Source organism: Drosophila serrata, unplaced genomic scaffold, assembly GCF_035046125.1.
Source record: "Drosophila serrata isolate PLE 108 unplaced genomic scaffold, ASM3504612v1 contig_184, whole genome shotgun sequence".
NCBI lineage: Eukaryota > Metazoa > Arthropoda > Insecta > Diptera > Drosophilidae > Drosophila > Drosophila serrata.
Window position 1 is genome coordinate 10,019,869 of NW_028257082.1, and position 23,002 is coordinate 10,042,870.

Consider the following 23,002-nt stretch of genomic DNA (forward strand, 5'->3'; position numbering starts at 1 on the left):
GAAAAGTTGTAATTCAATCGAATGAAAGAAAATACAATCAGGCTAAATAAAACAATGCGAAACCAGAAGCATATCAATGCAGCAAAAAAATATATTTTTTATAAAATTGCGTTGCTGTTTTTATGCTGCCAGGGCCAAATCGCATCTTTTATGTTGATGTTTTTTATGCAATCTGGCCTCTGAAAAACGTGGCAGTGGGCGAAATTGGCATTCTGCCACGCCCCATTTATAAAAATTGGTGTGCGCAGTGTCGAAAATTAATAAATGGATGCTGAATGGGGGTATAGTACTTGGAATGCCAGAAAAAAGAACCAATGCTCAATGGGAGTTGGGTAATGGCATCACAAACTTCTGACTTACATTTCTTTGCGTACTTTTAAAAGTGCCATAAATTGAAGCTCTCGTTAAAATAAAAATTTCATGAATATTTATGATTTAAAAGGCTATAAAAAATATATATATAACCTCTTTTGCATATTGGAAGATCATTTTATGTCTTGAAAATCCATTTAGAAATAGTAAAATTGTACCAATTTATTTACATTTTCACTGAATTTACTCAAAACGAATAAAAGTTTTGCACTGCAACAAAATGATTTATTTAAATTTAAATATGATTTCCTTACCTTTTTTCGGACTCTCCGACTGTTGATATTCTCTTTTGGAAGGCAAAAGTTTTAGATGTAATAGTGCAAATTAAATAAAATCAGAGTCATAGAGGCAGACAAAAGTTGTTGTTCACTTTTTGCTGCCACATCCAACCAAAATGCGAAGGGTTTTCCCTTTCGTGTTTTTTTTCAGGTGACAGCCGTTGAGGGACAGGACAATATTCTCCCATTTTCCCTGCCAGAGTGGAGCATTTATGAACTCAGGATGTCAGTTATGATTGTGGAAGTCCTTTCGCATTTCCAAAAAGTATCGCTTTCTCTCTGCGGTTGCTGGGCAAAGGCACTCTTTTCTAGATGTTTTCGACCAAATCAAAAGTTTCTTTATTCTATTTGCGGTCTGTCAAGGGGGAGGGAATACAAACAAAAGAATTCAATTAGTTGTAACTCGAGGGAACTTTAAGCACTGTTGACCTTATTTTAACCTAAAAGAATTATGCAGATTCGTTTTTATTACCTGAAATGCAGCAGAAACGTGCCCGAATTGTCATAAATCAACCAACAGCACTAATTGGTTATTTCCTTTGCAGGGCTGTGTGGCTATATTGAGCTTGACCTGGATTATCAGTCTCACGGTTTTTGGCTTTTTGGTGCTGCCAAAAGGTGAGTCTTTGCCTTGGATTAGCTCTTTTATACTAAGTATGCTCTTGAACACCTCTATTCTGCAGGTTATTACTTCAACAATACGGGTCTAATGGCCTGCGAGCCCTTTTACAGCAAGCCCTCGTACAGGATATTGTCGACGTGCGCCCTGTACTTTCCCACTACGATGGTTCTGATGTATTGCTATGGCTCCAGCTTCCACATGAGCCGCTTCCGGCTGAACGACCCAACCATGCCCCTCACGGCTGCTGCCCATCATCCGCATCCGCATCCGCATCCCACCGCCGCCCAGCAGCTCCAGCAGATGCACCAGCAGCAGCAGCAGCAGCATCAGCATCAGCAGCAGGCGGGGATGCACTCTCACCTTTACCATGGCCACTCTCACTCCCACCATCCGCATCCGCTACAGCATCAGCACCCACACCATCCGCATCCGCATCACCTGGGCCACCTGGGCATGGCCATGAGCATGGGTCTGGCCGGCATGCCGAACATGACAAACAAGATTACCAAAAAGGTGAGCCAAGCTCCAGTTTCAAAACAGTTTCAGCCATCCAGTGGAGCAGCCGGGGGATTACGTTAAGAGTAAATAGAATTAGCTTTGGCTGCATGGACAAACAAATTGTTAAAGCTGTTAAGGGGTCTTTAAAAACCATATTTCACCGACAGCGAATTGAATTTGAGGAATGAGAAAAACTCGTTCTAAAAGCAAATATTGTTGTTTTGGGCGTTGATTTTCATTGGAATTTATTAAAGGGTTTTAGGGAAATTTGAAGTTGTTTTTTATATGAGAATTTCTATTAGCTGTGTTTGCATGGGGCTTATATTTTATTCATATTTCAGGGGAAAATATTATTACAAGGTTAGGAGGATTTTTCTATTTTTGTTCAGGAAAAAATATGTTAATCCTTTATGCTTTCAAATTTACACATTTTTTACCTCAATATTTATTCATTTATGACACCGCCTCTTTTAAGAAGTAAAACTTCTGACATTTTTTAAGCAGCGCTCTCTTAAAGTCAAACTAGAAACCATAAAGTTTCAGACTAGTTTCAAGTTACTGCTCTATATATTTGCAAACAACTTCTTCAACTTTTAATGACCCAACCCTATAAATTTCCACAGATTGTACCCATCCAGGAGAAGAACTCTAGTGGATCCACCTCACGTTCTATGGCTGCCATTTCGCTGGGATTCATTGTGATGGTCACACCGTGGACCATTCAGGAGATTGTCACTGCCTGCACAGGATCGAAGGCAAGTGTCCTTTGGGTTATTGTTTACCACGATTTCGTGTTTCTATTGCGTACCACGCGGCGCATACGTAATGAGGCCACGTCGTTTTCATCAGTTCTGATTTTGTGACATTCTCAATCCGCTTGCAGCTGCCGCCGTTCCTCGATTTCCTTGTCACCTGGACGGCGCTGAGTAATAGCCTGTGGAACCCCTTCATGTACTGGCTGCTGAACTCCGATTTCCGCCGTCTGAGTCGCCAACTGATGCCCAACAAGGTGAGTGTGAGAGCTCCTTCTAAAGTCTGTCCCTTACAGTAGCCATGATCATAAGGCAAACCCTGTAAATCTGTCATAAGTCCTGATTGATTGATTCGCTTAGCCCCCTTTGCAAGCACCCTATACAAACATTCATTGACCGGTCAAAAATATCCGGAATATGTGAACATTTCACCCAAGTGCACATCCTGCAGCTCGAATATTTTCGGGGCTTTGCCAGTGCTTTAAGGCAAAAACTTTTTTGGGAAAGTAAAAGCCGGCAAGCACAAGCCATACACACAACCTTCCACAAGCCCCATGGCATAAATCCATAGCCGAAGGTGTAAGCTCCAGGAAGCTGCTGCCAGACTGGCTCCAACAAAGTAAACAATCAACAGCCCCCCAACAGCAGCAACAACAACAACTGTAACGAGTCCTGAAAAGTGATTTTGAATTATGAAAGAGCAAATCCAAAACGGCATTTACATCCACCATCCTTTACAGCTCCCAGCTCCCAGCGTCCTCCAGTCTCGATTCTATTTTGGGTAAACGCAGTCAAGTTGCATGATTTACTTCCGGAGAAGGGGAACCGCCGGGGGTCAGTTTGTGGAATATTTATGGCACAACCTTGTGCCCGGCCAGAATAAATGCGTATTCAAAATCCTTATTAATTTTTGTGCGAGTCGAGTCAAATTTATGATGCCCTGCACCCAGAAAAAAAAATGGGTTAACGAATATTTATGAAAGCGTCTCATTACAATTTTATTACACTAGAATTTCACATTTTTGTTGGAAATATTTAAGAAGGGTTTGCATTAGTGAGAGATAGAATAACCTATGACACTTTTAATTGGGAAATTAATTTTTTATAATTCTTTTTTTATAGGAAATATTTTTAAGATCACATAAAACAAAAAGGAAGCTAACTTAGAAGCCTTCGTATACTCACAACAAAACCAAAAATATGTTTATTCTAGTTATATTAAATCGATATTTTTATATACCAACTTTTTTAATAACTCAATGTTTTTCAAATGTCATAACTAAGTCAAAAATACTATATTTCAATGTTCTGTGCTAGTTTTTACAAGGTTAACAATACTATATTTCAATGTTCTGTGCTAGTTTTTACAAGGTTAACAATACTATATTTCAATGTTCTGTGCTAGTTTTTACAAGGTGATTTTTAATTTTAAAATATGAAAGTTGTAAAATTTTTGACAATTTTAACGATGTTACCCCTTATAAAGTTTTCAAAAAACGGTTAAACATATTTTTCTACTAAACATGACTAGATGGATTGGCCTTTTCATGCTGATCATGAATATATATGATTTAAAAGATCTTCATTGCATTACAAGCTTCTGACTGAATAAATGTTTAGCTAGGATAACTGATTCTAAACCTAGGTCTGATCCCTTCTCCATATAGCATCTATCATGGTTGTCATTACTTACCGCAATGGAAATTTCTTAATTCCTTCCAGTCCATATTCTTGGTGACTTCAATTAGGCTTTACATGTTATAATCGAATTGAGAATCTTCCTGTATATCCAGATGTCTTGCATTGATCAGGTCGAAGGGTAATCACTATCACTATCACAATAGATGTAAACAGCGGGGTGGCCACGGACAGACTGAGGGCAGCGCAACGGCAGTGCCTGTATTTATGGTCCCCGAGTTGAGAGAACGGAGAAAGTGAGAGCAGCAGAGAAAGAGAAATCTCTAGAGGGAGGCAGAGAAAGCTAAAGAGAAAGAGAGGTATCTAGAGATTTACAGAGAGGGATAAACATACCTAAAATAATAGAGGTAAAGAGAGAGAACTACTCGGCTGTTAGTAGCTGGGGTGACCTAAGGAGTTAGGCACTTGTTGGATCTATAGATCTATATGGATATATACAAATAAATAAATAGAAATAATAACAATATGTCAGAAATTACTCGTTACCGCAATTCAAGTGTCATAGCACCATAACTAAGTATGTTTTTATATAATATTTTAAATATTACTTTTTTCAGGGATCCCCATTTAAAGTTTTGTAAATTATTTGCAGAACAATAATTTCATTTGAATATTTTAAAATATGTTTAATCTTTAAATAACCTTAATGGTAATTTGTTTTTTTAAGTGATGACCTTTTTGTTTAATTCCAGTGTTTTCCCCACGAGGACACACCCGAACACAAATCAGCCTGTTGTCACATCAATGCTAACGATTTCGAAATCACAACGCTTCCGATTCCACCGGAACCGCCATCGTCCCGCCCACCGGGTGGAGGCAGTGCAGTCGTTGGCAGTGGAGCCACCGCTTCCAGCGGCGGTGGAGTGGCCAGCACAATTGGTGGCTCTGTGTTGGGAATCTGCGCCCGTTCGCGGGCTAATAGCTTGAGCCGCAGTGCTTCGCAGTACATACGAGGCACAATGGGCGGTGGCGGAGGAGGAGGCCATGTCCACCAGGCGTCAGAGGCGTACTCCACCACGCGGCCTGACATCGAGGGTCTCTCGGAGAAGTACTGGGGCGAGATCCTGGAGCGGACCGTGAGCTCGGGCAATCTGAGTGCCATGCAGAAGAATCTGCCCCACCTGCCCTACACCCACCACCTGGTGCACCAGCTCCACCAGCCGCAGCAGCACCACCAGCAGCAGACCACCTCCTTCAGCAAGGCCAGCGATCTGCAGCTGAATCTCTCCCAGGCGGCCACCGCAGCCGATCTGGGCAAGTTCTCCAACTCGGAGCCCAAGCTCTGTGAGCATCTGTTCCACGACGTTAACTGTGCCAAGAACAAGGCAGCCGGCGGCGGAGGAGGAGGAGGAGGAATCATGAATGGCTTGGGCGACGATTCATCCGCCAAGCTGACCTGCGGGCGCAGTATTCCGGATATTTAGTACGCAGAGGACGTGATCTTGGCCAAGACCCAGCTGCTGGCTCGGCAGGCCAAGTGCACGCACCATCCACAGCATCAGTTGGCCAGGATGCGGGCCCACCAGCACACGGGCAGCCTCCGGTTCAGCCGAATCCGTGCCGCCTGCCATAGTCCGCCGCCGGACAAGGCCTCCGCAGTGGGTATTCCCTTGGCCGAGTACCGGAAGTAGCTAGCCAAGATTGGAGTCGAGTCCGGAGAAGAGGCGGAGTAGGGAGTGAGAAATGAGCAAATATCTATAAGATTCCATAGGTGTACGTACGTGCGTGTGTGTGTCTATATAATATCGCCGAGGCAAACATAAAGCTAATTGTGTGTTGTCTATTAGGATTAGGATTAGGAGCTAGGTTATCATAGAGGGTTGGTTTGGCTTTCAGTTTTCAGAAATCTTTCGTGTTTCTTTAGATATCTAAGGAAAAATGTGAAAACTTTTACTCCAATAAACTGCCTTTAGTTAAAGTCATAAAACACTTTCCCTGGGAACTCTTAACTCTTAACCCTTTAAATTGATTTTTCAATACAAAAGGCCATATCTTTCAAGTTTTAGTTAAATAAAGTAAGCCTATTATTTATTTTAAATTTAAAATAAGAATTAAAAGACCCACAGTTAGATAATTTGTGTGAAAGTAAATACACCAAAGACATGGCAGGTATATGGCAATATTTTCTGCCTGCCATCATCTACCGATTTTTTTAAATCCCAAGGTAGACCGTTATTTTGCCTACTTTAAGTCTCTGCCTTCCGTAAGTTACCCTATCTAGGGGTTAATTACTTCCACGACTATGCCCATCCAATCGGAATCAGCCAAGTTAAGCAAAGCGTTAACCATAGTAAGTGTTCATTAAGTGTTTGTGATACCCTAAGTTTCCCTATAACAAAGAAAAAAAAAACAGGATACTTTAATCGTAATTGTTGAGTGTTGTATGTGTGTATATTTCAGCATAATCGGAGAATAGTATAGAAGCTAAATAAATGGTTTTTGGACAACTTGGTTGGACTGTTCTGTGCCAAAACAGAAGCCCAATATATGAAGACATAATAAAAACAGAGATATCAGACTTTCCTCTCAGATCCTGCTAGAAATTCAAGACCCTCATCCCATCTTTCCTCTTCTCTTCCCTAGCGTTTAAGGATCAAAGTAGTCTCTAATTTTGGCGGATCTAAAAGCGTTGTGGTTAATCATAGTCATAGTTCCATAACCAAAAAACAAAAAATTAAAAATTACTCACTGTTCTACGAAATCAAAATCAAATCCTAACTTTGTGATTGTCAAGAATTTAAGTCGGTCGGTGTGGAAATTAATTGTTAAATCATTTATAATTTGTAGCTAAGTAAAACGATAGTTAAAGCAAAATCAATTTACACTTTAAGTATATTTATTTTAGTTAAATTAACACTAGATATACATATTGAATACGCAAACAAACAAAAACTGTATTTAAATAAAAATAAATAAATATCACTAAAAATCGATTTGCATAAAGTGTGTGTTATTCTTTTTACTTTCACCCTCCCTTACTTAAAATGCCATTTTATAGCAATTACTCTGAAACCTTTTAAAAATGGATAACAACAACAACCGGATCCAACAAAAAAAAAAAGAACATTCGTAGGAGAATTACCAATTACACACAAAAACACCGACGAAATTCGTCCCAAGCGTTGCTAAATAAATTAAAAATTATTCAAATTTCATTTTTATTGTGCCAGGAACGCGATTTCCCACGAATCCCACTGACAGCGAGGCCCAAAATGCAAATTAATATCGCATACTGCGCTTAGGATTTCATTTGGCCACGCACAGGGACGAAGGATGTGAAAAGGACGACAACGAGACCGAAGAAAAATGCAAGATAAACGAACAAGAAAAGTTTGAAAACTAATTTTCGCAAAACAATTTTCAGAAGCCATCGTCCTCGCTTCTCCTCCTGTGCACGTCTCTCTCCCAAGGGGCATTGGGCTTCTTTGGCAATTTGAATCGCAAACCGAATCTGAATGTGGATTCTTTCGGTTTCGCCTTGGTGGCCCTAAAAAATTACACGCTCCGCTGCATTTTGTAACAATAATCGCCGGTGTTTGCCATCTGACCATGCCCCCAGTGCCCTTGCGAAAGCCTGCCGCCTTCCCTCCACAAAAATCCTGCCAAGTAAAGTCACGAAAAAGAACTTTTCGCATGAAAGTCAACTTTTTCGGCCGCCCCTGCTCCATTTGCGTTTTTCTTCATTTTTTTTTCCTCTCTGATTCCCATTTGTGTTCGCCATCTGAGTTTTCTGTATAATTTGACGCCTGCCGGGAATTGGATTGTGTGCACCATCCTGCTCCTTGAATCCTGGCATCGCCGCTCAAGTAAGGTTTTTGCCTAATTTGATTAACACTAATTGGGGTTCATCTAATTGCGGATGGCCAGAGCAAACGTATCACGAGGAACAATTTGTGGCGGAAATTAATTGCGGAAATTATACGAAACTCTTGTGAAAAATAATTAATTCATTTTTTATGATTGTTTCAAACTTTTGAAATGCCAAAATGATTATTTGAAACCCAAAAAAAGAAGAGGAAATTAAAGTAAAACTATATCACTGCCAGTGCCGACTTTCCTTTTCGGCTTGAATATATTTTGGCTATTAAATTTTTTTTTTGGTTAATTTAAAAACACTTTAATTGAAAATGTATGCCTTACACAGCCAATCAAAATTGTTTCTTTAAATTACTCTAAAATATAAACATCGAAGTTTGGTATTGCATTCTTCGACCTCCTTTAATTTCTGTCACTGTGACACACAACCCTTGATTTTGATTTATATTATTTTAATATTACATAAATTGAATTAGATAATATATTGTATTCTATGCACCTTTTTTGTTATTTATGAATCTTCCACAAAATTAAAATAAACATTGGTTGCAAACTGCGGCTTGCCATCGAATATCCAATCGAATAATAGCAAGTAGTCGCCGGAAGGCATATTGAGTGGAACTTGAATATGATGGAAATCGTGAACCATTTGCAGGCCCTAAAAAGTTATTCAAACTTAAAGAATAAAATTAATATAATTAATTAACAATCTCACCACATAGGGACATGTGTGGTTCACCGTGGACACATCCTTGATCAGATTCCAGATAAGCTTGACGAAGGGTTGGTTTCGCTTACGCATAAACTCACAGGCATCGAAAGTGTAATCGAAGAGGAATGGCTTATAGCCGCTGGCCTTTTTCATCATTTTTAGATGGAGATGTATATTATTGGCTGGCTCTAGAAATGTGGCATTTATATTCAAGCTGGTCTTGATACGGGAATAGGCTTTTAGTCGACAGTAGTGGACAGCGACCCAGGATTTGTTGTACGACTTGCAGACGGCGTTTGTCATTTTAACGGTGGGTGCCTCCTGGGGGATATATAAATTAATATATTTTCCTATTTAGATTCAGTATCAGTTCAGAATATTTTACACTGCAGAGTAGAAGGGAAGCTATGAGATATATTCCAACGATGACAACTTTATGATCCATAGCGTTAAGCAATTAGCAAAAGACTAAAAAACTTCAAATAAAATTTGTACTTACTAGCAATTATTTTGTTATTAGTATCAAACTCGTTTTTGATTGCCTTAATACAAGATTGAAGTTATTATAAATCAGTGATAATTATTCATTGACACAGTTGAATACCTCTAAAAAACTAAACCAGAATGAGATAAATCCGCTCCCGGGTAAGAGTTTTGTTGTGCAAAGCTCTTTTAGAGAAAATATTTAAAACTTAGAATGTGAATATTATTCTATGTAAATAAAACTCATTTATTTCTAGACTCGGTTCTATTATTATACATCGTAACAAAGATACATCTTGAGACTTTGAGAATAGTTTCATTTGATTTCGAGACGATCTTTTGGCTCGTTCGAATGAATTTATACATTCACACGGCATCACATTGCTAACGATATTCTCAGTGATTTTGTCTTGTCTGACATGTCCAAGACGATTCCTTGCACACCCAAACTGGTGGGTCCCAATGGATTGATCGTTAGGAAGCGATTCGCTCGGCATCCCGTCGTGATCTCGGCCAAGCGCTTCGCAGCGATCAAGGGACGATCTCGCCAGGAAACGAAACATGCCCAGATAGAAGCCGTTGAGGAGGAGCGGCGATACCGGCAGTACCTCAAGGATGGCAACGATCTACTTTGCAGCTTGTTCACAGATCCCACGATTCCCCAGGACCAGGTGATTCGCCGGGTAACGAGCACGGAAATTGTGAGCTCTGTCAAGGAAGTGGACACCAAGGTGGCCGACGACCGACTGCGCAAGCAACGTATCCTGCGAGCGAACAATTTACTGAATCAACTGAAGCCTGGACCGCGAGCCCTGCACGGGGCTTTGTTGCTTAGCGAAATGATTCACCAGCGGAAGTACAATGAGGATCTTAACGAAGAGATTGCCGCGGCTGCTCGAGCCCAAGAAGAGGCTGACGAGAAGCTATGCCCGGAGGTCCTAATCCCCTTCGGACATGTCACCGAAGAGGAGGAAAAGACCAAGGAAGCTGAAAGGAACCAGAGTTATGCCAAGTTCATACGTCAGGATATTGCAGAGCGTGAGAAGCTCAGGGAAGCAGAAAGAGAACAGAGGATCTTCGAGGAGCAGGTGGACCGCGCTCAGTACAAGTGCTTGCAGGACAAGGAAGAGAAGGCCCTAAAAGATAAGAAGGCCAAGAAAATTGCCTTCTACCGCAAAGCCTATCGGGATGCTATCCAGGAGAAAGCTGAGATTGCAACTCGTAAGTTATGTCCCAGAATCCAAAGAGTAAGGATAATCACTACCCCCCGTAATCCCAGATGAAAAGATTTGCGATAAAATCGACGACCGGCGAAACTGCGTCTACAACGTCGCTAATCGGAACCTGAACACCCGCTTCGGCATCCACGTAAAGGAAATGAGGAAGAAAGAGCAGGATGCTCGGGAGGTGCAGGCGGTGCGCGTTATGCAGGCCCAGGGGGTGGCCAAGAGGCTCCTGGCTGAGAAGCAGGCCACCGCCGAGGATCGCTATGAATTCGAGACGCAGGTGGACGAGAACCGGCGCCAGTGCGAGATCCAGGAGCTGGCCAAGCAGCGGCGAGCCTACCAGCTGGAGGAGCGGAAGCAGGGAGAACAAAAGTACCGGAAGGAGAAGGAGCTGCAACGCTTCATGGTGGCGCGTCGCCTCAAGAATGCCGAGGCGAACCTCTTCTTTGATGCATCGCAGAAGCGCAAACAGGATAAAGTTAAGGAGGATCTGCGCAACGTGCTCTTCGGTCAGCGGGAGGAGTTCCTCGAGAAGCGACGCAACGAGCTGATGAACCTGGCAGCCTGCAACGAGGACCCATACCTGGCGGACGACAAGAAGTTCTACGAGGAGGCTGTCGAAATAATGGAGAAGTCACGTAACGTGGGCAGACCCCTCTATCCCATAGCCACCGCCGTGAAACGTTACGAGAAGCTGAACCAGCTGGACATGCAGCCGGAGGGCAGGCTGGTGAAGCGCAGCCAGCTTAGGGACGGCTGCTGGCCAGGATACTACTCCAAGGCGGAGCTGGCCTACCGGAAGTACGAGCAGCGTGAGATGTGCCGGGATGAACAGCAGATCGATCGCCACCAGATCTTTTGCAACTCGGTGAAAATCAAAAAGCTGGCCGAGTGCGAGAAGCCCTACGAGCCCTGCAAGCCATCCTGTCCCATCAAATGCTTCCACCATCGCGGTGTTCCGGCCACCGACAGTCAGGACAACTTTGACTATGACAAGTACGTTTGCTACGAAGATCCACCGCCTGTGGGCGCCTGTCCCGGACCCATGCAGGTCATTCACAACGATCCACTGGACAACACTCGTCGGATCAGCCAGACCTCTATGAAGCTGCCACCGATGCCAGACATTGCCAAGCGGGAGACGACGGCAGGGGATAAATTGCGGTCCACGGTTGAAAGTTTGAAAGGGAGGACATCCAAGTCCAAGCTGGTGCCCAATGTCAAAGAGTCGCAGAGCAGTTTAAAAGGCATCCCTCCGGAGGCTGCTCCAAAGAGGAAGTCGTCAAAAGAACAACCTGAGAGCAAGGACAAAACTGACCCACAAGCAGCCCCAGCTCCGGTACCTAAAGTCCCCGCTCCGTTACCCACATCTCAGCCACCGCGGAGGCGCCAGACGGTCGGTCGCGTGAAGAGGGGTAGCGACACCTCAAAGCCAGTTGCTCCACTCACGGGTAACGATAGGCTCGCTCCCGTACCCAATCCCACGGGAACCTGGGGCGACGGATCACTGCCGATACTGCCCCCAAAGAAGAAATCGAAGTAAGGTCTTGGCGAGAGATTCTAACCAAATTTACGTTTCAATAGATTGTATTGTATTGATGTTGACCATTCGCAAGTGCAGATAGAAAAAATAAATGTAAAAAAAATACGAGTTGGGGAAAAGTCACCAGACGACGGCAAAGGAAATGACGTTAATGGTTTTTTAAAAGCACTTAAACTTGGCGCACAAGTCCACTTTTCTACTCTGCTTCCTTTTGCCGTTTGCCAGTCGCCACTTGCCATTTGACGGAGGAGCCCGAGGAGCCGGGTGGCTGGGTAGCCGGAGGTCCCTTAACCCTTCCAATGACACTCGGCACGCATTATGCGCTTTGTTTAGCACAGAATCCGCCGGAGAGAGTGGCTGCTTTATAAATTCCAATTAATGCGTGGCCAAAGTTATTAGGTTACGCTCTCGCCATCTTGCCCAGCATCGCCGCCTCCTCCTGGGGCACTTCCTTCCGCTTCTGTCTTCATCAATTTGTGACGCTGAGTGACGTCCATTTTTGTTTTCATTTAGCTTATTATGGGAGAGACATGTCCGGCGTTCCGCCGCCGTAACTTAATTTGCAGACTGACGAACCCGGTGCCCACCTTCAACGGTTGAAGTTAAAGACCCTTCCTCGCCTAGCCTGGCCTGGCCAATCTCATCAGGATAATTACGTCGGTGCAGGCGGCCGAGTGTCCCTGTCTCTATGGGTTAATCAGGACTTTGTAGTCTTTTGGGTTTAGTCGACCGCTCAGCTTCAAATTAACGGAACCGCAGTTTTTTTTCCTATCCTTTGCCAAGTTTTTGAAAAGTTTGCCGGCTGCCAAAGTTAACCAATTTAGTGCCATTAACCATAAATTGCTGAATCGCTTAGCCTCGGCTAGGTTCATCAGCGAGAGAAGTCTAAAAAGTGTTACGAGAGACTGAAAATAATCTGTTTTTTTTTTGGCTGTATAAAGAAACAAAGGATTTTAATTTAAATGGGAATTAAAAGCAGAGAACAAATTGTAAAAAAAAGGAGTATCATTAGTGGAATGCTACAGATGATTACATTAAATGAAATAAAAGTTCAAGTGGTAGAGAACAATTTATACAATTGGAGCAACCATCTAAGGCTAAGGAACTAGTAAATTATGATACAAGCTTTTACATCGGATTAAAAACTACATTGCAATCGGCATTGAATCATTAATAAAATTGAATCTGCTCAGACTTTCACCGAGTTTTCCTTATTGTTTGGCCAGCGAGATGGGATTCGAGTCCCAAACAATATTTGTAAAAGCCGGCGAACAATAATATTTCCGTAGTAAGCTTTTGCGGCATTTGGAAAAACAACTTTCCGAAAAATGCACTCCGTCGTAGTGATGGCAGAGAGAAATTGCCGAGCCCGCAGCGATACAATCAAATATTCGGCAATTCTTGAAAACACATTTGGTCCAGCGCAGGGATAACAAAAGGATAAAAGGATGGAGAGCGGCAGCTTGGAGCGGAGTTTCCAATCGAGTGCAAGTGCATTGTTTACTGGGCCAACATAGAGATTTGTTTATTGAACCAGGAACAGATGCAACACGACACATAGAGTGCCGGAAATGGTGTAAATATTACATATATGACACATAGCCAGAAGGCTTGGGATTAGAAATTGGTGAATTTTGTAAATAAAGGATTTAAAAAAAAACGGGTTAGAAATAATACATTTTGTTATTGAAGATATTAACGAGTTTATCCGCATTTTATTGCTTTTTAAGTACTTAATTTGTATACTTTCTGCGATTCAAAATCAAGAAATATTAATAGAAAGTTCAACAAGTGACCCTGTCCCAATGAATGCATCCCTCTTGGAACCACAAAAAGTGGCAGCCAAAGAAAGACCATCCAGTGGGAGAAAAGACAATAAGATAACACATTCCCGAGCTCAATTGTAATGTAAAACAAAACGTTCGCTTCCTCTTGAATCCTGCTCCTTTCCATTTGCTCTGGCTTTTCCGCCACCATGCTCATTATACGGTCTGCCAGTTTAAAACTCAATAAAAAGCTGCAGTATGAAAGATTACTTAATGAAATTAAGTGTGAAAAGTGTGTGTGTGCTGCAAGGAAAAAGGGAAAACCCAGAGAGAAGACGCTTGAGCCGGCACAATACTCCACTCAAGGACAGAGGAAAAAGGCGTCGAGTGGCGTGGAAAACTGAAAGCGGCAGGGCGGCAGTAAATAATAATAAAGGCATGACTCATTGGAGATGCCAGCGGAGAGCATGAGAAGCCGGTAATTCAGGCCCAGGACTTGACTCGACTCCTTGCGGACGCTCCAGCAACTGGGCGTAATTCCCATTATCGGCTTAGCAGGTTATGCCGGCAAGTGGATTTTGATTGTGCAATCCTGAGGACCAAGGATACACAGGAATAAGTTATATAGCCACTTATATTAAAAAACGATTTGGAAGTTTAAAGTATATTTATCAATGAGAAGACTTTGAGTAAAATTTCATCAGGAATTAGGAAACTCTGTATTTTATTAACACTTAAGCAGACATAAGCAATTATAAGAGAGAGATTAAGAGAGCTCCTTATTAGTTAAAAGGACTCTAGATTGCTTATTTTAAAGTGTTTGATATGGTCACGCTTTAAACAAGGCATGCGTGTTGTCTTAATAGTGTGTGTTTAGTGTTTGCGACTGTTTGCCTTGTTTTCCTGGCCATATCAACGCACTGCATCAGGATCTAGTTAATTGCAACAAGCTAGTATAGTTATCATGTATGTGCTTTCCCGTAAATATTTTAGTGTTGGAATTGGAACAGTGTTAACGTTGTAATTGCCGACGAGGTCGCACCGAGGCTACACAGGGGGTCCTGGTCACCTCGAAGTTCTTGGGTTCCGGCGATTCGGGTGGAATTAGGGCCGAGTGGTGCACCTGAAATCCAAACAGACTGCCACATCAGACAGTTTTAAAGATTATTCAAACACAATAATAAATACTCACCGTCCCACATATTTCTCCTCTGGCGGATGGGGACGCAACTCCGGCATCTGCATGAAGAACATGTGCGGAAACCCGGTTCCAAACATGGCCCCATCCAGTAGGGAGCAGCGCGATCTCGGCTGGTAAACGTCGCGACAACGGGGGCAGTACAACTTCACCTTAGAGTGACCCCACTCGTCGGACAGACCCACCGGCAGGGTATTCTGACCCTTACAGTAGACCCTCGGGCAGATGCCAAATTCGCCCCTCTCGTACTTCCTGCACATGTTTTCCATGCCATGCGACGTAAGAATATACCGGGCATGGATGAGGCCATAAAGGCTCTCCACAAGGTTGGTGTCCATCATCTTATCCCATTCTTCGCTCAAGAATTCCGGATCAAGGATTACTTCCAGAGAGTGATTGAAGTCCGGTACCAAAGTGTCCAGGCCTGTCAGGTTGAATCTGTCCATTATGTAGTCGCTGGGCACGCGACAGAGGAAGTCGTTCCCATGGAGACCGGTATACCAGTGGATCCAGCTGCACAGTGGAGCAGACGGAAAAGGTCTGGTGCTCAAGTAGTGGCTGAGGAATGTAAAAATCGGAACAAAAAAAATGTATAAAATGAGAAGAAACTGAACGTGAAAAACTAAATAAATTTTTAATAACTTTTGGGAGTAAAAAAAAAGTACTTACTTTCCCGACATCTTGGCACAGACTGAAATTAAATGAAAGCCCGAAGTTTAAAGACTATTTGTCAAGACCTACTATGACACCATATTATTTAGACCAACTTTCGATTATTTTCTGAATTTCATTCAAGATCACATGACATGCTTTGTCATTAGTTGCGTGACAATAAAGAGAAATATTTTAAGGCATAGACAAATCAACACTTGTATTTTAATAACCCATACAAATTATTTTATTATTCCATTTTTAATGTGTTAATATTCATTAGGTCATATAAAGTGGTGCTTAAAGTGTTTGATATGGTCAGGCTTTGAACAAGGCATGTGTGTGTGGAATTCCTGGCCATATCAACGCACTGCATCAGGATCAGTTTATTTGCAACAAGAGAATATAGTTATCATGTATGTGCTTTCCCGTAATTATTTTAGTGTTGTTATTTTTGGTGTTTGGTTTGGTGTTAATTGTCAACAATGTCGCATCGAGGTTAGACCTCAACTCCGACCATAAACTCCGGCGATTCGGATGGGATTAGATTCGAGTGATGCTGCTTAAATCCAAAGAAACTGTTAGATTAAACAGTTTAATAGATTATTTTTCAAATATACCTACCGGCACACGTACTTCTCCTCTGGTGGATGAGGACGCAACTCCGGCATCTGCATGAAGAACATGTGCGGAAAAGTGGTCCCAAACATGGCACCATCCAGCAGGCAGCAGCTCGAGTTCGGTTGGAAAACATCGCGACAACGGGGGCAATATAACTTCACGTTGGAGTGACCCCAATCGTCGGACAGACCCACCGGCAGAGTGTTCTGACCCTTGCAATAGAACTTCGGACACATGCCGAATTCACCGCTCTCGTACTTCTTGCACATGGCTTCCAAGCCAGACGAGGTAAGTATATACCGGGCGTGGATTAAACCAAACAAGGTCTCCATATCCGTGGGGTCCACCGACTTGTTCCAGACCACTCCCGCAATGTCGGGATCAAGGATAATGTCCAGAGTGAGTTTAAAGTTCGGCACCAAAGTCTCCAGGCCTATCGTGTTGAATCTGTCCATGATGTAGTCGCTGGGCACACGACAGAGGAAGTTGTGTCCCTGGAGCCCGGTGAACCATTTGATCCAGCTGCACACTGGTGCAGACGCAAAAGGTCTGGTGCCCTGTCTAAGGGACGAAGAAATCGAATTTAATTAAGAAGTAAACGCTTACATACAATTTATTGACAAAAGAAGTACTCACTTCTCCGACATCTTGGCACAGACTGAAAATACATGAAAAGAGTCATTTTGAAGGCTTTTTGTCAGGGTCTACTATGTGACCACATTGTTCTGACCAACTTTCGCTGAACTTACAAATGACAACAGCGATTATTCTGTCAAGTTGACATTGTATTTCCTTACTGATTTATATTCCTGAAAATTAAATCAAAATCATCTTGAATTAAACCAAAAATGGCAGCTATAAGTCTCCTAAATCCAAAAGCTGAAATCGCACGGGCTGCCGAGGCCCTGGGCATCAATATTACAGCGGCCACGGGTCTGCAGAAGCTCATGGCCTCCAATTTGGGACCGAAGGGCACCACCAAGATGCTCGTCTCTCCAGCGGGCGACATCAAGATCACTAAAGATGGCAATGTGCTGCTCCATGAGATGTGCATTCGCCACCCCACGGCGGCCATGATCGCACGGGCCAGTACAGCTCAGGATGATTCCCTGGGGGATGGCACCACATCCACGGTGCTCTTGATTGGTGAACTCTTAAAGCAGGCGGGACTTCTAATCGAAGAAGGCCTACATCCTCGCCTGCTGGTGGAGGGCATTATGCTGGCCAAGGACAGGGCCTTGGAGGTGCTTCATTCGCTCAAGATTCCTATGACTGTGAATCGGGAGTCCTTAATTCCCGTGGCCAGAACCAGTTTGAGAACTAAACTGGAGCCAGGCCTAGCTGATGTGCTCACCGAAATCTGTGTGGATGCTGTTTTGGCCATTCGAGGCGATGACAGAGATCCGCTGGATCTGAATATGATTGAACTGATGGAAATGCTGCAGCACAGCAGTCTGGAAACGCTGCTGGTCGAGGGATTGGTCCTGGATCATGGAGGACGTCACGTGAATATGCCCAAAAAACTTAAGGATGCCTACATCCTCACATGCAATGTATCGCTGGAGCTGGAGAAAACCTCGGTGACTTCGAATTTTTGCTACAAAACTGCCCAAGAGCAGGACAACTATGTGACCGAGGAGCATCGCTTCATAGATCTCCGTCTGGACAAGATTATAGAGTTAAAGAAGCGAGTCTGTGAGGGAAACCAAAAGGGATTTGTGGTCATCACTCAGAAGGGCATCGATGTGCCATCCTTGGAGACTCTGGCCAAGGAGGGAATCCTGGGCTTACGTCGTGCCAAGCCCAAGAACATGGAACGCTTGGTGAGGGCCTGCGGCGGTGAGGCCTTGAATTCTCTGGAGGATTTGAAGGAGGAGCACCTGGGTTTTGCCGGTTCCGTTCGTGAGGAGGTCCTGGGCGAAACAAAATATACATTTGTTGAGCATTGCCGCAATCCCACCTCAGTGACGATTCTGATTCGCGGCGAGGCTCGTCACCAGATTATAGCCATTAAGGATGCCATACGCGATGGCCTCCATGCCATCCAGAATGCCATTCGGGATGCTAGCGTTGTACCCGGTGCAGCTGCCTTCGAGGTGAAGGCCCATAGCGAACTCCAGACGTTCAAGCACACCATCAAGGGCAAAGCCCAGTTGGGGGTCCATCTCTTTGCGGAGGCCCTGTTGGTCATACCGAAGACCCTGGCTGCAAATAGCGGGTTTGATGTCCAGGACACTATTGTCAAGTTGTCGGAGGCACAGCGGGAGAGCGACTTATCCGTGGGTCTCGACCTGGCCACCGGAGAGGCCATGGACCCGGCTGCTGATGGCATCTTTGACAACTACTGTGTGCGTAAGCAGATCCTGAACTCGTGCTCCATCATTGCTGGAAATCTCCTGCTCACCGACGAAATAATCCAAGCGGGCTTGACGAGCCTAAAGGGTTAAACGTTGGTTCCACCTGGCGTTTTCTCGTTTCCTAGCTAGGAGTGCTCTAACCTCTGATTGAAGCACTCGATTGAGGAAAACTTTTTCTAGGAAATATGACAGCCTGGGGAGTCAAAGGTGTGCCAGGAACACGAAAGCCTAAATGGAACTAACACAAAATCGACAGCGAGTACACTAAGAACATTTCTTATTTCTATTGTTAGTTAAAATAAGTAAGATTAAACTAGGAACTAACTTCTAGTCTAATTTTAGATGTGTTTTCTTTGAATTTAGATTTTTTTTAATAAAAAAATCAAAGCAGTAATAGACATATTTTTCTGCTGGTGTTCACGCATCTCTCCCACTTTTTTCCAGCAAATTCAATTCCCATTTTCACTTAAAACTTTTTAACTTGGTTGGCAGGAAAAAAAAGAGCGGACGCCAGGACATAAAGTAAACAAATACGCCCTCGAGACAAATTAAGTGATTTGCCCCGCTTTTACACATTTTTCCTGCTGATTACTTTTCCTTCTCCAACACCCTGGCCGAAATTGAATTGCCAAAAAAAAAAAAGGAAAAACCAAGCTATGCGATGCCAGAGAAGGAATTGTTTATCAACTTTTGATTAGAAGTATCTCGTAAAGTGTCCTGCCTGCCCGCCGGCAGTGTCCAGAATCAAGGACGTGGAGTCTTGCGCGTCCGCTGCTTGGCCTCCTCCTCCATTTCCTGCTGCACCTCCCTCACGAGATCGGTGACGGCCTGGTGATCAATCATCCGCAACGGCTGCTTGTGCTCAAGGACAGCCACCTCGATTTGGTTCTGATTCAACGTGGCTGAGCACACCAGAGTACGGACCACATGCTTCAGCATGGCCATGGGCTCATCCGTGGAGGCTAGAATCTCGTCGGCATGCTTTTCCATATGGGCGCGGGTCAAGGCTCCCGAGCGCCCAGTGCCGCTTGCCTTCCACTCGTAAAAGATGCCTGAGGGCTCCGTTTGGAACAGGTGCGGAGTGCCATCCTCATCGAAGCCGCCCACCAAGCAGGACAAGCCGAAGGGACGCCGGCCATTGCTCTGTGTATATTTCTGCTTCATCTGGGCTATAAAACTGCATAGGAAAAATATAGAAAAATGTGGGAATAGACAAAAAGTTTTACTTACCGCGTTATATACTCCACGGACACGGGTTTCTCAAAATTCAAGCGATGACTCTGCGCCTCTGTCTGAGCTCGGCTGACTATGATCCGGGCATCGGCTGTTAGTCCAGCAAAGGTGATCACCACATGGTCGTCGAGCATGCATACCTTGCGTACGGTTCGCTCTTCCTGCAAAGTGCCCACATGCTTCTTCTCCATGCCCAGAATTATGGAATTTTTGGTGCACAGACCCACCTGAAATCCTCTGTCAGGATATAAACTATTTCCTACAGAAACAATATAGCTTACCACCGTGGATCCCTTGCGAACCGCCTCCTGGGCATATTCCACCTGAAGAAGGTGGCCATCGGGAGAGTATATGGTCACAGCACGATCATATCGGTCAGCCATGGGAAAAGTTTTTAATCAACTTTGACAATTGTTTATGTAAATATATTGTAAGTACTAGTGGTGTTTAATAGCTACGAATTTTAGGAATACTAAGATAAACAAATATATAATCATAAGTCAATATATTGGAAAAAGCCTGCTGCTCCAAAAGATTGCTAAAAAATTAGGTGAAATATGTATATATTGAAAAAAAATAATAATATAATAAAGAGACTCTCCTTTCTAGTATATAATTTTAATAAACCCACTTATTTAAATCACATTTAAAACATTAATATCAATTTAGAAGTGTTAAATACCACAAATTGCTGTCATCATATTTACAACACATAAATATTTATTGACAAATTCTTAATGAAATATCCTTAAAACATCCCACTAACTAGAATACAATTAAATCGTTTTATAAATAACCACTTTATGCAATTTGTAGCTGTCATCGACATCAAGTTTTAATTGAATCGCCATGAAATAAAATAAATAATTGAATTTCGTGCAATAATGGCAAATGTGCATAATCCATTCTATATGTGAATTAACAATTATCGCCTTAATCGAATTATTGATGTCACAAATTGAGACAATTACAAATGAAGCTGTTATACCATAATAATAGCCAGCAACATTTTGGCCAAATTGCTATTGATTTGAACCACCTTTTCTACCCGCCGATGCCTCAGAATTAGATCCTATTTAAAAGGGAAATAACCAGTCCTGCGTCCTGCGTCCTGTGCCTCGAATGCTGACAACAAAATCTCAAAATGCAACAAAATCTCTGTCCAAACGTAATCGTAATCGAGACAGCTTCATTTGGCTAATGTGCTTAGCCAACAGAGAGGGACAAAGCCGGAGAGACTCTGTCCGCATCCGACTTTGAATCCAACTCTAGTCAAGAGCCAAGATGCGGTGCTTAGTATGCCAGCAGCGCGCAATCCGCCATAAATTTATATTTAACATTTTATGACAACCGTGCCATGGAGTAAGGGACACCCAACACAGGGGGTGGACTCCTACTCCTCCTTCTCCTTCTCCTCCTGCTCCTGCTCCTGGCTGGAGCATATCCGGTAGGTGTGGCCCACACTTACTAGGATTAAACACGTGCCATCACGAAACACCCAATGTGCCCCAAAACAAACGTTTACAAAACTGCGACGACTGCCAAATAAATAAATTAAGCATGGCAGCAAACAAAATGGACCGACAAATAGAATCACAAAAATGCAATTATTTTCTCTCCCATTTTACACACGTTGTCGCACTCTCAGCCTTCTTTCTTTTTTTTTGAAAATCTGTTTTATTTTTCCTGCCAACGCAATGAATTTATTTAAAATTTTATTACCATGGCCGCGGGGCCCAGGCGCTAAATGAATTAATAAAGGCATTTATCAAAATTGACAATCAAAATGCATTAGCCGGCCACAGCATACGAATAAGCTCGACTTGTATATTTATTTGTATGTATATACATATATGTTTTGGTTTTAATTAAAAACTAACTAAAGGAATCAAAGAATCGAAATTGAACTTATAAACATGGAAATTATCAAAAACTTATTTCTGTTTACTGAAAAATTACTGTTTAGACAGCATTTTTGTTTAAAAATAAAGTGTTAATAGTTTATATTAATGGAAATATTGACACATTTTGTAAGCTAGTGGAAAACTCTCCAAAGCAGCTCTTAGCAAACTTCTCAATTTTAATAACTATTATTTAATAACATCTCCCCCATATGTTGTTGAAAACTATAGAAGTTTCTGAAAAACAAAACACTCGCGCTCTGGAAAGGCTGCTTCATCAATAGTTAAGCTCTCGTTGATCTTGTTAATTAAATAAACATTTCCAATTTAAGGGCCATGGCTTCATTAGCACTTTGCACAAAATGAAGGAAAACCCCAGATGGAAACACGACTGTCTCTTGCCTCGGGCAATGTGCGAGCATTAAGTATACGCCGTGTGTTCAGTGTCCTGTGTTCGGTGCGTGCTCCTGCCCGTTTTCGGCATTTGATTAAGCACTTTTGCCCCATAAATAGTGAACATCGGGCCAATCGAAAATGCTGCTTCACACCGAACAAAGAATTGCCCTTGAGGCAATCGAAGAAGAAGGGTGGCTTAAGCAGAAAATGCGGAAAATCGGAAAAGCGGAAGGGAGGCACTGATGTACACAAGACAACAGCCACATAAAACAAGGCAACAACATGAGCCAAAAACAGCAGAAACTTTTGGTGGGGCAAAGCCAGGGGAACATGCCACGATTTGTTTGCTTCGAGCTTAATTTGTAGCGGCAAATGGTGTTGATTGTTGTTTTTCTTGCTTCTAACCCCACACACCAACCCATCACACCATCACCCCCCCATCGTCATCGCAACTAAGGACCCAATAAAAGTTGAGGACGCCGTTGTGGATAAACAAGGTTTGGAGCACAGTTTCAAGTGCTTCCAGCTCGGAGCGGGGCAAGTATTCCCACTCCCTCGTCGATGTGTGGAAATTAATGACGACCGATTTGAACGAGATGGGAAGATGGGAGATCGGGAGTGAAGCTGTGGAAATGGAAATGTTTTTACATGCTGAAAATGTCGGCAGTCCTCGCTGTGCCTGCGGCATGCAAGAAACATATTTCAGCAATTTGTCAATTAATCATTGTTGAAAAGTATATATAATATAATTTTGTGTTGTAGCATTCGTGAGTCGCTGACTTGTATCTGATTTTATTGAATTTATTGCATTCACTTCATACCTTTATATATGCAACCCATCACCTGGCTCTGGTCATAAGAAAAAATATATTAAACAAG

At 43.0% G+C, this 23,002-nt stretch overlaps 6 protein-coding genes and 1 pseudogene across 11 annotated transcripts in view; 3 read left to right on the forward strand and 4 right to left on the reverse strand.

Moving 5' to 3' along the window:
- Positions 1-7,153, forward strand: part of LOC110178001 (uncharacterized) — a 43,901-nt gene extending 36,748 nt beyond the window's left edge. For both annotated transcript variants that reach the window (XM_086829101.1, XM_020945005.2), the window contains exons 5-9: positions 1,196-1,268; positions 1,334-1,785; positions 2,394-2,525; positions 2,654-2,779; positions 4,913-7,153. In XM_086829101.1, the coding sequence (XP_086685227.1) occupies positions 1,196-1,268; positions 1,334-1,785; positions 2,394-2,525; positions 2,654-2,779; positions 4,913-5,644 (1,515 nt within the window). In that variant the 3' untranslated portion in view covers positions 5,645-7,153. The remainder of the gene's footprint in view (positions 1-1,195; positions 1,269-1,333; positions 1,786-2,393; positions 2,526-2,653; positions 2,780-4,912) is intronic.
- Positions 7,154-8,547: 1,394 nt separating this feature from the next.
- Positions 8,548-9,299, reverse strand: LOC110181054 (uncharacterized). Its single transcript, XM_020948729.2, has 4 exons — positions 9,248-9,299; positions 9,134-9,180; positions 8,752-9,069; positions 8,548-8,694 (listed from the first exon to the last, which is right to left on the reverse strand). The coding sequence occupies exons 3-4, from the start codon at positions 9,049-9,051 to the stop codon at positions 8,548-8,550; spliced, it is 447 nt and encodes a 148-aa protein (XP_020804388.2). The 5' UTR covers positions 9,052-9,069; positions 9,134-9,180; positions 9,248-9,299.
- Positions 9,300-9,488: 189 nt separating this feature from the next.
- On the forward strand, positions 9,489-12,105 carry Crtp (Caldesmon-related protein). Its single transcript, XM_020943649.2, has 2 exons — positions 9,489-10,452; positions 10,511-12,105. Exons 1-2 carry the CDS (start codon positions 9,651-9,653, stop codon positions 11,998-12,000), a joined length of 2,292 nt encoding a protein of 763 aa, XP_020799308.2. The 5' UTR covers positions 9,489-9,650; the 3' UTR covers positions 12,001-12,105.
- A 2,351-nt stretch (positions 12,106-14,456) lies between these two features.
- Ssl (Suppressor of Stellate-like) lies at positions 14,457-15,770 on the reverse strand. 2 transcript variants are annotated; one of them, XM_020945666.2, is made up of 3 exons: positions 15,634-15,770; positions 14,959-15,522; positions 14,457-14,889 (listed from the first exon to the last, which is right to left on the reverse strand). In XM_020945666.2, the coding sequence occupies exons 1-3, from the start codon at positions 15,642-15,644 to the stop codon at positions 14,871-14,873; spliced, it is 594 nt and encodes a 197-aa protein (XP_020801325.2). In that variant the 5' UTR covers positions 15,645-15,770; the 3' UTR covers positions 14,457-14,870. The 2 variants fall into 2 exon arrangements, with proteins under 2 accessions (XP_020801325.2, XP_020801317.2); XM_020945658.2 differs by having other exon boundaries at positions 14,457-14,905.
- A 68-nt stretch (positions 15,771-15,838) lies between these two features.
- LOC110179339 (suppressor-of-stellate-like protein) lies at positions 15,839-16,996 on the reverse strand. 2 transcript variants are annotated; one of them, XM_020946855.2, is made up of 3 exons: positions 16,873-16,996; positions 16,240-16,797; positions 15,839-16,174 (listed from the first exon to the last, which is right to left on the reverse strand). In XM_020946855.2, exons 1-3 carry the CDS (start codon positions 16,881-16,883, stop codon positions 16,159-16,161), a joined length of 585 nt encoding a protein of 194 aa, XP_020802514.2. In that variant the 5' UTR covers positions 16,884-16,996; the 3' UTR covers positions 15,839-16,158. The 2 variants fall into 2 exon arrangements, with proteins under 2 accessions (XP_020802514.2, XP_020802505.2); XM_020946846.2 differs by having other exon boundaries at positions 15,839-16,177; positions 16,873-16,995.
- On the forward strand, positions 16,986-18,929 carry LOC110177723 (T-complex protein 1 subunit zeta pseudogene; annotated as a pseudogene). Its single transcript, XR_015270773.1, has one exon. The product of XR_015270773.1 is annotated as a T-complex protein 1 subunit zeta pseudogene (transcript).
- A 321-nt stretch (positions 18,930-19,250) lies between these two features.
- Positions 19,251-20,338, reverse strand: Prosalpha4T2 (Proteasome alpha4 subunit, Testis-specific 2). Of its 2 annotated transcripts, none has more exons than XM_020945986.2 (3): positions 20,108-20,338; positions 19,824-20,053; positions 19,251-19,770 (listed from the first exon to the last, which is right to left on the reverse strand). In XM_020945986.2, exons 1-3 carry the CDS (start codon positions 20,207-20,209, stop codon positions 19,338-19,340), a joined length of 765 nt encoding a protein of 254 aa, XP_020801645.1. In that variant the 5' UTR covers positions 20,210-20,338; the 3' UTR covers positions 19,251-19,337. The 2 variants fall into 2 exon arrangements, with proteins under 2 accessions (XP_020801645.1, XP_086685270.1); XM_086829144.1 differs by having other exon boundaries at positions 19,824-20,063; positions 20,108-20,236.
- Between the last annotated feature and the right edge of the window lie 2,664 nt (positions 20,339-23,002).